This window comes from Salvia miltiorrhiza, chromosome 4 (assembly GCF_028751815.1).
Source record: "Salvia miltiorrhiza cultivar Shanhuang (shh) chromosome 4, IMPLAD_Smil_shh, whole genome shotgun sequence".
Classification (NCBI taxonomy): Eukaryota; Viridiplantae; Streptophyta; class Magnoliopsida; order Lamiales; family Lamiaceae; genus Salvia; species Salvia miltiorrhiza.
This window is the reverse complement of record NC_080390.1, coordinates 34,117,072-34,133,735: the sequence shown is the minus strand read 5'-3', so window position 1 is coordinate 34,133,735 and position 16,664 is coordinate 34,117,072. Positions and strand designations below refer to the sequence as shown.

The following is a 16,664-nucleotide window of genomic DNA, read 5'->3' as shown; positions in this document are numbered from 1 at the left end:
CGTCCTAATTAGGGGCAAAACAATCCTAAAACATAAAAAATGATCAAATTTTATGTTTTTTTTAATTAATGGTCAAATTTTATGTTTCAATTTTCAAAATAACCATACGAGTACATTGTTTCTAAATTAAATGCGAGTTTTAGATTTGGAGAATAGAAGTACTCTTTTTATTCACGAAATACAATGTACTTTCGTGATACGTATAAGAGAAAGGCTATTATTTTGTGGCTTGTCTTTCCAATACAACATAAAACATATCCTCTCTTTGCAGTTGCAGCTATAAATTTATTGTTACATTCCACAGAGAACTAGGCTCCATATTTTTTCTACCAATCAAGAGAGAGATGTTCGAAAACTGAGCAAGCAAGACTCTTTCAGTCCTTAAATTTGAGTGATCTCGATCTCAACTTCATCTGCTGGTTTAGGATGAGGAAGATACACCATCTTCGCATTAGGATTCACCAGTTCCCATCTGAAAAATATTCCAATTCAAAACTCATAACACTTCCATAACTAAAATAATTTGCTAAATGAAAAGAAAAAAAAATTATAACATGTGTATACCTGTAGCCAACAACGAGATGATGAAGTATAATGGTAAGCTGCAATCGAGCATACATGTTGCCCGCACAGATTCTTGGTCCCCCTCCAAACACTAGATATGATCCAGCCTTTGGTGCCTCCTAAAACCAAGCAAAACAATTTCATATGTTTTACTTCAACAATACACATTAATCTCTTTGGATTTAGATATAATAATTTACAGTATATTTCTCTTACATTCCATCTATCCGGGTTGAAGCACATCGGATCCTCGAAGCATTCTGGATTCGTGTGAAGGTAACGAACCCAGCACGCCACTTTCCAACCTTTTGGGATCTTGTATCCTGTTTCCAACAACAAAATCTTATTCCAAATTATTTTCAAGAAATCATATAAATGAAGCATGTTTGCACCTCTGTAGTCGACGTCTTTCTTAGCAGTGCGGAAGACAAATGCTGCAATGTTGGCCATTCTAATTACTTCTTCCACCACCTATTAAGAATGGAGAGAAACATAATACCCCTTTCAAGATTATGCAGAGTGTTTATGAAAATACAATACCTTAGCCGTATACTTGCACGATGCTATCTCTTCATATGTAATGAAATCTCCCTTCAGTTTCTTGCTTATCGGCATGTGCTCTTCCTGCAAACACCAAATATATATCAATCAAATCATAACGAGTTAGCATCATATGCATATTCATTACAATTCACAAACATACCCGGAGCTTTAGCAGAACATCTGGATACTTGGCTAGATAATATAAAGCCCACATGACAGAAAACGAAGTTGATATGTATCCTGCTACAACAAGGCTCACAATATTATCAATAACCTCAACATCACTTAGTCGCTTACCATCTTCGCCCTCCATCTGCATCAGTGACTCCATCAGATCGTTTTTGGTCACCGAGGCTCCACACTTCTTCCTTGTCTCCATCTCTTCTCTAAATATCGCCTCTGCTTTCCTACGACACTGTCACATTCTCATCACTTCAGCGTTGTTTTTGCAAGAGACAACGCGTTTTATAAACAACAAATTAGTAAACCTTGAGGGCGTGGTGAAAAGCAGTTCCTGGAAATTTGAGAGGATAAGCTCTGAATCCAATAAGAACGCCCTTGAATAAATCATCGAGTGTGTCCAAGACACGGTCTGTCTCGAAGCTTGCAAAATACTTGGCAGTGTTTGCAAATATTAGCTGCAAAGAATGAGAGATTGTGATCAGAAGCAGAGGATTTGTTTATAAGAGACTCAAACTGAACGTTGTACCTTCTTGGCTTCGTTATAGGCTGTGATTCTACCTCTCTGTGACCATGATCTGAGGGAAGCCACGACTCGAGGTTGCACCATGAGAGTGATCTTACGCAGTGCATTAGGTTGATTGATAGCCCTTACAACAAGGCCTCTCACCCTGGTGTGGGAATCACCTTCCACGGCTACCAACGACGTTTTCCCAACTAGTTCATCGGAGACCCACTTGAGCGCAAAGCTTGACTCCGACTGCAGCACGAACTTGTTGGCAGATGGGGTGCAAACTATTATCATCGGTTCTCCCAAGAGGTGTGTTCTATACAGTCCTACTCCATCACCATATCTGCGCATTGCAAAACAGTAAACGCGTTTTTTATTGAATTTACAGGAGAAAACAGCAGCATAGAAAAGTTTATTGTGAAAAGTGTAAAACACTAACTAATAAAAGGAATAGCAACCTCAACTAAGCTAGGATATTAACTGATGAAAATAACACTGCAAGTTTATTTTGCACGTTAACAAATTTCAAGCTATGCTATAATTAAAATGCAATTTTAGTTTGGATGAAAAACAAGAAAGGAAAAGAACGTACTTGCTCCGTTTAGCATTGATGAAGTCGTCGGGGCGGCCAAGAACCTTGAAGTACCAAAGAAATGCCACCATCTCGCCAAGAAACGGCAACCCCATGTAGCCTGGAGGGAGCTTAGAGCTGCCGCGGCGGAGGAGGAACGGCAGAGCATACCAATAGTCATTCCACCACCACAACAGCGCTGCTAACGGCACCACCACTGCCACCCAAAATCCTGCACCAGTCATGTTCATTTCAGATCGTCTAATCTACACTTTTACTGTTTTTATTAAAAAAAATGGAAGCTGTTTTACTTTATATTGAACACAGTAGTCAGTACGCCGTGAAAATTTGATACCCGAGTGATGATTCTCTAGAGTTGATGGAGCATCAAGACAAAACTTGCTCTACCTTGGCATTTCGTCGAACAATTTCAGCTCAAGACATAACTTGTTAATTGGAACTCGAGTTCATAGCGAATGAGTTCATGCCACGTGCGAAATGCTTCTTCTTGGAATCATCATCTACTTTTCAAATGATTTGAGTTTAAGTTCACAGTAAAGCGATCTTAAGATTTCTTTATTTGTTGTTAATTTATGAAAAATTGACATTCTTTAAAAAGCATGCACAATATGAGCCTAATACTAATAGTGTGAAATTAATTTTAAGCTTAAAGTGATATTTAGGCTATAAAAAATAAGATGTAAAAGAGCAGGATTAATAAAGAATTCCCTGCATGTGCTGGTACTAAAATATACGTCAATATTCATCGAAGGCTGAACTGGCATTTTGTCGAACAAGTTAGGCCCAATGTGACGGCAGCACTTTGGACGCATAATTTGATGCCATAGACAAAATGCTTCTTCTTCGTTTGATACGATTCTTGGAATGGTGTGATTAATAAAATTAAGATAAATAATTACTCCCTCTGACCCATGAAGCGTGACCCATTTCTTTTCGGCACGTGAATTAAGAAATTGATATTTTGTGTGTTAAGTGTGGTATGTGAAAAGGTGAATAAATGGTAAATTTTTTGCTATTTTTATAAATAGGTCAAGCTTCGTGGGACAACCCAAAAAGGAAAGTGGGTCACGCTTCGCGGGACGGAGGGAGTATAAAAAAAGATGAGATTAATTATCTATTCAAGTGTTTGATAGGTAAAATAAAATTATAAGATAATTAATATTGTTGTTTGATAGAAATGATATAACTATATATTAAATGAATAAATTACAATTTTAACCTTATAAAAATATAAATAAATAAATTAAAAAAATTAACACATGCCAATCTCCCCCAAGAGGAAGGATCTTGCACCGCAGCAACACCTCATTCCCAATTTTTTTTGTTGCAAACACAATTCCGCAGCCCCAACACCAAATCGTTGTAGACCAGCACACCCTCGCCGCCCCCCCCCCCCCCAAATAATTTTTTTCGTTGCAAACACAATTCCCCACCCCCAACCCAAATCGTTGCAGACCAGCACCCCCTCCCTCTCTCCCACCACCCAAATAGTTGCAAAACCACCACCCAAATAGTTGCAGAACCACCATCCAAGCTTGATCGGTCAGCCCCAATCAAGAAAGCGCGGCGGCGGCTCGAGGCTCTCCCAGCGAGAAATAACCCCTTCCCAAGCATCGCCGGCCTGCAACATAGCCCTGTTGCACCGCCGTCCTCCTCCACCACCAAAATAAAAAAGTTCTTGCAACTGAAACTAGTGTCTTTGCACCGCAAAACTACCATCATAGAAGGATAGCCATCCACCGACGCCCAAAACTCAAAGCAGCGCCGCCACTGCCACCAACACACTTTCACCCCCATCCAAAAAAAAAAAAAATCTTGCAATTCGTTGAAGAAATCCTCTTCGCTGTGTCAAAGAGGCGAAGCAATATGGAGAGATTTGATGTAGATTCCGATTTTAAAGTAATTTCAGGGAGAAAATTGTAAACGTAAATCTAATCTCAATCATTGTTCAAAGTGATATTATTGAACTGGGAGGGAGCGGCGGATGTATTTTCTCAAGTCTACAATGTTTTTGGTGCGGGCTTCACCTCTTTTGCGGGCCGAGAGGATTATTGAGATACTCTATCAAACAGACAAAAATGGTGAGATAAATAGTGAATCTCACCTAATAATCCCTATCAAATATTGCCTTAGAATATTAATAAGCATCTACTCTCCTTAAATGGCATTTTTTTTTCTAAAAAGAGATACTACTATTTATGTGAAGTGTTACTGGCGATTTCTTACTATATATAGCAATAAAAAATCTCCTCTTGTTTGTCGCCTCTTCAACTAGCATGTGTCCATCTCATTGAAGACTAAACTACCGACATGGATGTTTGCAATATAGGCTGATTTATATATTTTTTAATATTTTTAACTCTATGAAATTCAAACAATCAGAAAATATATCCTTCAGCCAAATTACAAAAATCATCGGTCCCAACCAATGGCAACCATACAATTTAGTATGTGTATTTTCTTCTTTTGTAAATTTATTATAAAAAAAAATATTCTCTGTGTCTTCCATGTTGATACATATCTATTATTTTTAATATGTTTCCTAAATTTATGCACATTTTATTTTTAGATACTATCTCATACATAATTTTCACAATTTTATCCTTGTAACTTATTTTCCATCCGTCCCACGAATCTTGACACATTTCCAAATAAGGTAACTTCTCTCTCCTACTTTATCATTTTTATACTTTATTAACTACACACTTAAAATACTAATCTACAATTCCTTAATTCCCGTGCTGAAACCAAACGTGTCAAGATTCGTGGGACAGAAGGAATACTATTTAGTATTTACCCACAATCTACTTAACAATATCCTCAATGTTGGACCCTTTCTCCACTATTAATACTCTAAATATTTTTTTTTAAAAAATTCGTGTTGTAATCAACTATGTATATTTATGCGAGACGGAGGGAGTAGATAAAAAATAGCTCTCTTTAAAGGTTTGATAAGTATATTGGGATATACTTGGATAAATTAAATTCATGATATATAGTGTAGATAAAATGAGATTAAGATTGTATTTATGTGCCAATGAGGCCTAACTCAAGTGGTAAAGTTGAGGCACCCAAAAACTCTCTTTTGTGAGAGGTTTTAGGTTCAATCTCGCCTACTGGTGGTGTAGTCTTTTCATCTTTGTGTTGGTAGTGGTCTCTCCGCGTAGGTGTAATCAATCTAACTGATAAATCTTCGGATAATCAGTAAGATTACTTACACTTCTCTGATTTCGAAAACCGATAAGACTGAAACCCTATCTGAACTTCAGTATATTGATTAGTTTCAAATACTGAAGTTAACCCTACTGATTTATTATCAGTATCAGTCTTAACCCGTTCTACAACTGATATTACTTTCTCACTTAACTTCAGTTTCAGTTAGACACTGATTTCATTTTTCAAAAGTAAAAATAACCTACTGTGTATTTGTCCCTCCCCCCTCCTCCCCATACACCAATCCACTAGCACCCTGGGACCCAACAAAAGTAACATTCATTATAGAAAGTAGGACATTTGTAATGGGACAAAGGGAGTATAAAATTGTAAAAGCTATATGTTCAGATTTTTCAGCTTTCAATTATATATATGTTCAGATTTTCATATTTGAAATTATATGTACTTGGATTTATATTGCAGATTTTCATCTTTCTTAAGTTCTTATTTCTTATTTGTGGGTGATAAAATATCGGGAACAACAACTAATCTATCAGTAGAAGCAGAAGGTGAAGCTCGTCCTCTACCCGATGATGTTGCAGCAAAAGAAACAAAAACCAGAAAAAAAAAATTGTGGCTTGGCTACACTTCACCTATTTTACAGATGAAAATGGAATGCAAATAGCTTATTACAACCATTGCAAGCAGGATTACTGTGCAAATACATCAAAAGACAGTACGTCTGCTATGATGAAACACCTTTAAAAATGCAAAAATAAGCCTAAAAGAGTCGGGTCCTAAACAACAACAATTGCTCTGCATCCAGTTACTGAGGGGAAGATGAGACTGTAGGTGAGCTTGTGAGCTGAAAATTTAATCAGGAATTGTGTAGGAGGAAGTTAATTGAGATGATAATTAAGGATGAATTTCTTTTTAAAATTATTGATGGTGAAGGCTTTAAGGAGTTTGTTAGGACCTTGCAACCTAAGTTTAGGCTCATCTCCATGCGGACAATCTCAAGAGACTGTTATCAACTATATCTTGTTGAAAAACTTAAGCTCCGTAATTTTTTCGTAGAAAGTGGTCAAAGTGTCTATATTAATGCAAACACTTGGACTTCCTTGCATAGATTGAATTATATATGTATTATTGCTCACTTTATTGATAAAGTTGGAAGCTGAACAATTGGATAATTAATTTTTGCATAATAAAGGCATAAGGGTGACGATTTGGATAGGCAGAATGATATTTGTTTGCGTTATTGGGGATTGTTAGGATATTTTTTGTGACCGTTGATAATGCTTCATCAAATGATACTCGCTTGTCTTTTTTGAAAATCAAGTTATCTGTGAGGGTTTGTTTTCAGATTAAAGGGTGAATTCATTCACATGCAATGTGTGAATCATATAATTGCTTTGGTTGTTGGCGATGGGTTGAAAGAAATATGCACTTTAATGAAGAGGATTAAAGAGGCAGTAAGATTTGTTAGACAATTTTCCTTAATGTAATTTTTCATTATCAATATATGTATTACTTATGTTATTAAATGTTTGATTAATTTGAATCTTATTATGTAGGTTTGAGGAACCTTCTATCAACGACAAGAGTGAGGAGAGTGTGAATCAAACTTTTGTTATAGTCAATATACAAAGCTGTCCATTTTCGTATAACAAAAATAAAAAAGAGTGAAACCCCTACTCTAGCCAAAACCTTTTAGTTGTAGGAAAATATGTCCATGAAGATAAATATATGGAAAATATAGCCTTTTTAGTGTTGAATTGACAAAGTTACCCTTAATAATATATATTGATTAATTAGTTTTTTTACTATTTTTTGAAAATTTCACAAAATAGTAAAATCAAAAAAAGTTAAAACAAAAAACAAAACCTAGATTTTGGGTTAAAAAAAAGTTACCGTCTTCTTCCCCAAGTTACCACCGTCTCCGGCGGCTTTTTTTCCGGCGACCTCTTTCCGGCGGTCTCCAAGGCCGTGTTGCTTCTGTTCCTCTCGTTTCTGGTAAGTCACATCCTCCTAATCTCTCATAACACGGAATTTGTCGAGAGGTTTTTGAAAAAATGGTGTTTTGAAATTTTGTTGGGTAAATCTTGATAATAGAGGGATGTGTTAATCCCCATTGTAATGATGTTCAAACAACTTGATTTGGTTGATTTGGTTTAGTATTAGTGAATATTCTTGTTATTGTTGGTTCTTGATTTGTGATTTTCGCATTGTGTTCATGGTTACACGGAAATATACTTGTTTACACACAAAAAACGATAGTTACACACATTATCAATAGTTACACACTTTATTCGAATGTTACACACAATTTGGGAAGATAATGTGTGTAACGGTGCACTGTTACACACATTATCTTCCCAAATTGTGTGTAACCGTTCAAAATGCTTCATTACACACATTATCGACCACAAATGTGTGTAATGGTTCAAACTTCATGTTTACACACAATTTCGGCTGATAATTTGTACTGTTACACACATTATCAGCCGAAATTGTGTGTAACACTCGAATAAAGTGTGTAACTATTGATAATGTGTGTAACTATCGTTTTTTGTGCGTAAACAAGTATATTTCCATGTAACCATGAACACAAGGCCGGTTCGGACGTCGCAACGGGAGAGGAAAGGAGATGCAGTGGGAGAGGAGAGGAGAGGCGGCAGCCGTTGAGAGACGTCGCCGGTTCGGACGTCCCAGCGGGAGAGGAGAGGAGAGGCGGCAGCCGTGGGGTTTTACGGCTGCAGGACAATGACGGAACGGCGGCGGAGCGGGCAGCCTGCGTCGGACGTCGACGTCACGGCGGCAGCGTGAGAACTCAAAGGCGATGGGGAGATGTTAGGGTTTGAGTGTGAATTTTGGGTGTGATAAATTTGATATGGTAATTTTTTGATGTAATTTTATTTGATTTAATTATATTTCTAATTGAACAAAATAGGATTTAATTTTTCAGTTTTTATAAATTATTAAAAATTCAAATAAGGGTAAAAAAGTCTTAAAGGCTACTATTTCCATGTTTTAATTTGAGTGGACATTTTTTCCTTTTATTAAGTTGGAAGGGCTAAGTGAGCCCATTTACTCAATAGAGAAAAAACATCCACTAAGATTAAAAAAAACTTAAGAATTAACTTTTTTTTTTTATAAGAAAAAAGCTTTATTGAAGCAAAATGGTACCAGAGATACCAGAGAACAAAGGCCAGAACAAAGACTTTACATACACAGAGGAGGTGGGTCGCCAGAAATCCAATTCTTAAAGCTGGAACCCGGATTAAAAGAAACAAAAGTTTTACCCCAACTCCACAATCTTGTTTTGACTTCCAAGATCAAGGACTGAATCTCCCAAACTCTTCCTTCAAAGCGACTCTCGTTCCGACACTTCCAGAGTACCCAATTGACACAACACCAGAGCGCCGAAAGGAATTTTCTGTTCCGCTTAGAACTCCCCATACCAGTAAAAGCAGCGAAATGCGAAACCACATCTTGAGGGCGAACAAAGGAAACACCGAGCCACCTGTGAATTTCATCCCAAACTTGCACTGACTTTGGGCAATGGAGGAGCAAATGATTTGTCGATTCCACCTGAAAAAAGCATGCGTTGCAGTGGAGTTCTTCAATGGAAAGCAGAATATTTCTTTTTCTGAGGTTGTCACAAGAAGGGATTCTATCTTGTAAAATTCTTCAAGCCGTGACTTTCGCCTTATGAGGAGCTGGGATTTTCCACACCTTTGTCAAAAATTTCTTCGAGGCATTCTCCCTTTGTGTCTCGTGATCTGCTTCTTTGATAGTCTCGTATGCTGAGCGAGTTGAATAAATACCATCGCTAGAATCACTCCAATACCACCGATCACGCGTTCCTGCAGATGGAGAAATCAAAGCAATAACATTAAAGAGATCATTAACCCCATCCACCTCTCTTTCAAGTAGCTCACGTCGCCAAGTCACCTGCCAATTCCATTTCCCGTTCACCCAAGTCCCCGATTCACTGATGAGGGCATCTTTATTGGCACAAAGATTGTAAAGTCTAGGGAAAACAAACTTAAGAGGTTTAAGGCCCACCCATCTATGGCTCCAAAATTTAATACTTTCTCCCTCCCCGATGATAAGTCTAATCTTATCAAGGAACCAAGATCCGGTCAGGCCCCCTGCTGTCGAGATAATATTAGTCCACCAGCCATCTCTAATTCTTCCCCTACCCGAGCAGCCCACTCCCGTCTCACCCCACTCGAGATCCCCGTATAAGGACTTAACTACTCTCATCCACAACAGCCTCCCCCCCTTGTCAAGGAATCTCCAAAGCCATTTCACAACCAAGGCATTGTTAAACCACACAAAATTCTTAAAGCCCAACCCCCCTTCTTTTTTTGATCTGCAGAGATCTTTCCACTTCACCCAGGCGATCCCTGCGGAATTTCCCCCGCCACTCCACAGAAACTTGCCAAGGGAAGAGTTCAAAGATCGAACAATTGTTTTCGGGATGGGGGAGAAAGAGAGCTGGTAGATAGGGATAGATTGAAGAACCGCTTTAACCAAGGTGATGCGGCCGGCGAGAGAGAGCTTCCTGTTCTTCCAAGAGTCAATTTTCTTTCTAACTTTCTCGACGAGAAAGTTCCAATCCACCACATTCTTACTGTTGCCACCAACCTTGATGCCAAGGTATTTAAAAGGGGTGGTACCAATTTTACACCCCAGAACCGAAGCCATTCTCTCAAGAGTGCAATCGTCGACCCCGATACCCATGAGGTTGCTCTTGTTGAAATTCACTCTGAGACCCGACAGAAAATGGAACAATCTCAAAAGGTGTTTGACTGTTTTGGCATTTCTTTCATCATTCGCCAGCAAAAAGACCATGTCGTCCGCATATTGCAGGTGGGAGATCGGGATATTGTCCTTTCCGATCAAAGCCGGCTGGACCAATCCTCTCTCCACAGCTCTCTCGATCAAGGCATGGAGGCCTTCGGCCACGATAATGAACAGAAAAGGCGACAAGGGGTCCCCTTGTCTGAGGCCTTTTTCCAAACTGAATTCGCCAGAAGGAGACCCGTTGACCAGAACATTAGTCGAAGCAGAGATGAGGCAGCCTCTAATCCATTTTCTCCACCGAGGATGAAAGTTAAGATTGACGAGCATGGCATCCAAGAAGTCCCACTCCACGGAGTCGAAGGCCTTTGCGAAGTCCACCTTGAAGATGAGTCTCCCTTTTTTTTTTTTCTTCTCTTTTTCGCCTCAGCGATGGCCTCATTCAGAATCACCACTCCGTCGAGGATAAACCGGCCACTGATGAAAGCGCTTTGATTATCGGAGATGATGGAGTCCATCACTGTCTTCATTAATACTATAAACCGGCCACTGATAAAACTTAAGAATTAACTATTCTTTTGTTTAAGAAGATAAATTTGCCTCTATCATTAATTTTTCAATACAATCGTGAATTCCTCACTCTCATTGGCTCACCCTCTTTTCTCTTCTCTCTCTTTAGCGATCGACGTCCGGATAGGCGGGGCCGGATCTCTGCGGCCGCCATAAGCTGTGCGGTGGTAGTGATGAGAGGCGACGACGACGGTATAGTGGAGTAGAAGAAATCAGCATACAAATCATGATGGAAGGATGAATCATCGAGGTGCACCTTTAGAGGCGACCACCGCTGTACATGGAAGTGAGCCGGTGGAAGCGCAACTAGAGGTGGCAGTGGCGATGGTGAAACCAAACCAAATATTGAGCTGAATCATTATTCTAAATTCACAACCAACAATTATTCTGCCCATAACATGCACACGAGCTCGGTTTCGGCTGGGGTGTAGCCGGTGCGTGACCTCCTCGTTATGGTGAGAGAATGAATCTCTGCAACATCATCATCTTGAATAAAGTGAGTGCCAGTCAAGTTGATGCCTTCAAGACCCGTAGCCGTATTGAAGGTGTTCGAGCCTTAAGATAATGGTGAGAAGCCCATCAAGGAAGAAGTTGTGATCCTCGGGGACTGAGCTTGGTTGTTCAACCAATTGGTGAAGTCGCGTTCCATTTTTTTAAGAAGATTTTGGGAAGAATAAGGTGTAGAAAGTGGAAGAACAAGAAAAAAATAGAGAGCGATTTGAGGTATTGTAGAGTAAAAATAGTGTAGAAAAGTGTAGTACTTACAGTATTTACAGATAAATAAAAGAAAAAAAATATTGAGGATCGTTGTTAGATGAAAACAAACAAAAAAAATCGGCAAAAGAATCGTCTAAAATGATTTTCCATTTTTCATTTGGACGCTGGAGCCGGGCACGAGAAAAATGGTCGTGCTTCGAGTTGGAGGGCACGAAGCGGGGCAGCTCGAGGCGGTCGTCCGCACCCCACTATGGGTGCTCTTAATATTGTATACTCTTTGTTGACGAATTGGGTAATAAATTATATTTTTATAAAAAATATAATTAAAATAATACTTCATTCATCTATAATAAATTTTTTTAGGAGGGAGTGATACATGTTTTAAGATAAAATTGTTGAGTGTATTGAAAGTGGTGAAAAACTAAAAATATGTTGTAAATGAGATACTCCATCTGTCCGCGATATCGTTTCCACATTATGGACGGCGCAGGTTTTAAGAAAAGTGGTAGATAGTAGTGAATATGTAGTGAGTGGAGTTTGGATCTCATTATTGTTGTGAGTGGAAGTTTGTGGACTCTACTTCTATAAATGGAAGTAAAACGATATCACGGACGAACCGAAATGACAAATGTGGAAATGATATTATTATATAAGTAGTTTGAAAATAAGAGGATAATTTTTTTTATGGAAATCCCCAAAACGAAATTTAAGAATTTTTTTATTTTTTTATTTTGTAGACGAAGAGGGAGGAGATACACAGAGAGGGTAGGTAGTACTACCGTAAGATAATAGCTCAGATAAAACATTGGATCTCATCCAAGAAATCATTAGTATTTAGGTTGGAAGTCGAAAAGCCCAATTCCACAAGTCAAAAAAGTAATCAATTCCTAAAAGAGAAAACTGCAAATCTGTGAAAGTAACTGTTCAATTTTAAGGCGCACCACAATACACATGCTCCCTCCATATGACAAAAATCCGACATGCTAGAAAAGAAAAAAGTTTAAATATGGTTATGAAATATTTCCAATAATCCTACCTAAATATCATTATGGATTAATTATTTCATTTTCTAACACAAAATTATTTTTTCAAATATTGTAAACGCATGTGGGGTGTAGTATATTTTATCTATCGTAAATTAGTTTATATACTTATGTTGCAATATACGATTTTAGTGCATGGTAGGCCAAAGGATATTTTCACCCGAATATATACTAAATAAAATTTAAAAAATTTCATCGTACTATAAAGTAATTTGGATGGGGATGGCATGACGTAATCTTATCTATCCAACCTAATCTTGGATTCTTGGTATAATAGCTCATTCAATTGCTTAGATTGAAATAGGAAAGACAAAATCAAGCAGAATCGTCTAAGTATTGATTTTGTTATTTGAGACAATATTGTAAAATCATATACTTTTTTTTTTGATAAGAAAAGTAAATATTATAGAACGATAAGGCACCAGTAGTACCAAGAAGATTACAAAATCATCGGGGATTCATCATTCGACATCCACCTATGAAACCCAACTCCATCATTAACAAAACCAAAAATTGTAAAATCATATACTAGGACGCAACTAATTATTAATTTCTTATTATATTTAATAATTTAAGGGGACCACGTGTCAAGCTTGATTTTTCTCATCAACCATAAACTTAAGCAAGTTTAAAAGCATAAAATAAATTTGATTTATTTTATTTGGATGAATTTATAATCAGCATTCTCTTTAAAGAAAAATTATGAACTCAATTAAAAATATATACCACATAAAAAAATGATGTGATGGCAGTGAAATGTGAGCACACTACACTGACAGAAAGCATAGAATTTTATACGCATTCACATGCTGTTTGTTTCCACACATACTGCATGCTTCTATTTTGTTTCTTACTGCCTAACTTTATTTTTCTAAATGAAAAAATACATTAATCTAAAGAAATTTTGATTGATATTAATTTTTTATACCTTTCTTTTGGCACTAAGCAAGATTTGCGGTGTAGTCTCCATCATTTTTATTTTTTGAGAACTAGTCTCCATCAAAATTATTAGGGAGAGTTTGCACAAAAACATATTTTCTCTAAAGTGGTTATTAGGTATGATTTTTGTAATACTTATTCTAGTCAAATATGATGGTTTTTGCATTGACGAGTATTAATTGGCAATCAACGGTATTTGATTAGTTTGATGGTTAGGTGGATATTTTCTGATCATAACTTGCGTTCTTTTACGTTTATCCCTATTAATCAGTAATTTTTTTTATATATTTGTATATGTTGAAAAATTGTACTATAATCATTTGAAATTGGAGCTTGGTAATTTATTTTACTGAAACATGTGTACAGTATACATGACAAATTTTGGCGAATAGTTTTTATCAAGAAAATTTCATTAAAAGAATGGGTCATCCTTACAAGACACAAGGGATCAAATCATTTGAACACCATAAAGATAAATCCATCTCCTTGTTTAAAATCACAAAGATCTTATTCCAACACCACATCCTTACTTTAATCTCCAAAACAATACTTTTGGTGTCCCGCTCTTTCCCTTCGAATCTCCTCTCGTTCCGTCTCTTCCACAGAGTCCAGGTACAGCATACCCAGATCGCCTTTAGGAAATTTCTGATCTTTTTCCCTTTTCCGAAGCATGTGAACATGGCACAGTGCATTTCAACCGTTTGTGGACGAGCCAAACTGATCCCCAACCATTTTTGAAACTCATCCCACACCTCCTCAGTCTTCGTGCAAAGAAGGAATGGGTGGTTTGTCGACTCACTTTGAATATGGCACGCATTGCCTTGAGTTCTTCTTCTCCCAAGGGGACGTTCCTCTTCCTCAAGTTAGTACAATATGAATTTAATTTGAACATTACTTTCTTTACAATTTAAAAGAGTTTACTCAAAATTAATATATAAAGTTAATATTCCTTGAACTATTGTTATTTCATAGAATAATGTAATTTCATTACATTCATTGTAGAATATAAATATAATAAGAAATGTTATTAAATAAAAAAAATCATAAATATAATTTATTATTAGACATTTATTATAATAAGAATTACATTCATTGTAGAATATAAATATATTACAATATCTTTAATATATTTATTAGAAAAATAGAAAATAAAGTAGTAAACATCAATAAATTTCTAACTGGATAAATAGGATTATAGCTTATGAGATTATTGAATAATAATATAATATTACAAAAATGCCAACAAAACACTAATATCTATTTCTCACTATATAAAAAACTATATGTATTATATAATAAAATTTTAAATTTGTAAATATTTTTTCATTTTTACTTGATATTTAAATATTAACATGTCAATACAATATAAATACTAAATTTATTGTATAATAATCAATTAAAAATCTATTCGACAATGCAAATAAAAAATTGATTTGATAATTGTGAGTATCTATTGAATGAAAAACGATATTAGTATAAATTTTACCGACATTTAACTTTTATATATGTAATAAATACTAACTCTTTTATTTTACTTTTTTCGAAAATTACCTAACATGATATTATTGCCACAAAAATGATAACAAAGGATAGTTTGGTGGAATGGATGATTAAAATAACCTTTAAGATTCCCCAGTAAAAACGTCCACTATCACGTCAATAGAGTACACTATATGGTACAGGAAACAAGTTTTTATGAAATCTTGATGATGAATTATAAATAACTTCTGAACATAAATTAGTTAAAGTTGGTACTTGTGTCTAATTAGGCCCACAAATGTACCTGCTTATAAACCATGCGGTTCGGTTTCTAACTTTTTTTTCCTTTCTTTAGAAAGGAAAAGAAATATATTAATTCGTGTTGTATAGTAAGAAATTGACATTATATGAACATTAAAAATCATGAAAATATGAGTATTATCGGGACATTCTTGACGGAGCCCCAAACGGGGCCCCAAGACGTAGTTAACGAGCCATGGATTTTACGATCACAACAAAAGAAAAGTGAACCTTAGACATATAATGCATAATAAGACTAACCAACTTCAGATGAATACACAACTTAACAAGCATCTCACGCAAGAAATCCCATTCGACTCGATTGTAGGCTTTGCTCATATCGAGCTTAGTAACTACATAGCCGTTGTTTCCTGTCCTTTTATTGCAAAGACAATGCATGCATTTATAGCCAAGCAATATATTTTCCGAAATCAACCTCCTCTAAATAAAGGTACTTTGAGACTCATCAATAACCGTAGATAAATAACTTCCAAGTATATTAGTCACATTTTTGCCACCACTTTATAAGTAGTATTGCAGAGGCTGATGGGGTGAAATTCCTTTACAGTGGTAGGCTTTTTAGTTTTAGGAATCAAAACTATAAGAGTCATATTTCACTCCTTTATACTAGCACCATTATTCACCACAGAAAGAACCTTATGAGTGAAGGAATTCCCAATCTCTCCCCAAAGCTTCTGAAAGAAAAGTGGCAAAAAGTCGTTCGGCCTCAGTGCTTTATTCGGATTCATTTGAAAGACCGCCTTCCTGACCTTCTTATCCACAAACGGTTTGGAAAGCTCATCTTAGTTGCTATCATCGAGCCTACCCTCCACCGTGCTAGTGACATATTAAATATGGGAATGTGTTGTCGCCAAGACCGAAATAGCTCCACAAAGAAATCCTTAATGACCTCAGCCTTCTCTACTTCTTCAGTCACCAATGACCCATCTTGTTCTTGAGGCTTTTTATGGTATTACCCTTCTTCCTCTTGGACGCAAAAGTATGCAAATGTTTAGTGCTGCAGTCACAAAGACTAAGCCAATTGGCTCGAGACCTCTGTTTCCAATGAATCTCCTCCACTTCAGTGGTTATCTCTACCTCTTTGTCAAGTTCCTTCAATTTAGCAAGGAAAGTCTTAGAACTCGGGAGTTCGCAAGAAGGTGAGCTCTTTGCTTTCTCAGTTTCTCCAAATGTTTAGTCGGGGCCTCAAACTTGTTTCCCGTCTATATCTGAATAAAAGACTTGCATTTTTCCAATCGAG

The 16,664-nt window shown here is 36.7% G+C and overlaps 1 protein-coding gene across 3 annotated transcripts; it reads right to left on the bottom strand.

Annotated features, from left to right (window-relative positions):
• Positions 1–144: 144 nt before the first annotated feature.
• Positions 145–3,057, bottom strand: LOC131021277 (ent-kaurenoic acid oxidase 2-like). Of its 3 annotated transcripts, none has more exons than XM_057950394.1 (10): positions 2,681–3,057; positions 2,391–2,601; positions 1,817–2,141; positions 1,596–1,745; positions 1,268–1,522; positions 1,105–1,188; positions 957–1,035; positions 781–887; positions 565–683; positions 145–472 (listed from the first exon to the last, which is right to left on the bottom strand). In XM_057950394.1, exons 2-10 carry the CDS (start codon positions 2,483–2,485, stop codon positions 382–384), a joined length of 1,305 nt encoding a protein of 434 aa, XP_057806377.1. In that variant the 5' UTR covers positions 2,486–2,601; positions 2,681–3,057; the 3' UTR covers positions 145–381. The 3 variants fall into 3 exon arrangements, with proteins under 3 accessions (XP_057806377.1, XP_057806378.1, XP_057806376.1); XM_057950395.1 differs by having other exon boundaries at positions 2,725–3,024; XM_057950393.1 differs by lacking the exon at positions 2,681–3,057 and having other exon boundaries at positions 2,391–2,634.
• Positions 3,058–16,664: the final 13,607 nt, after the last annotated feature.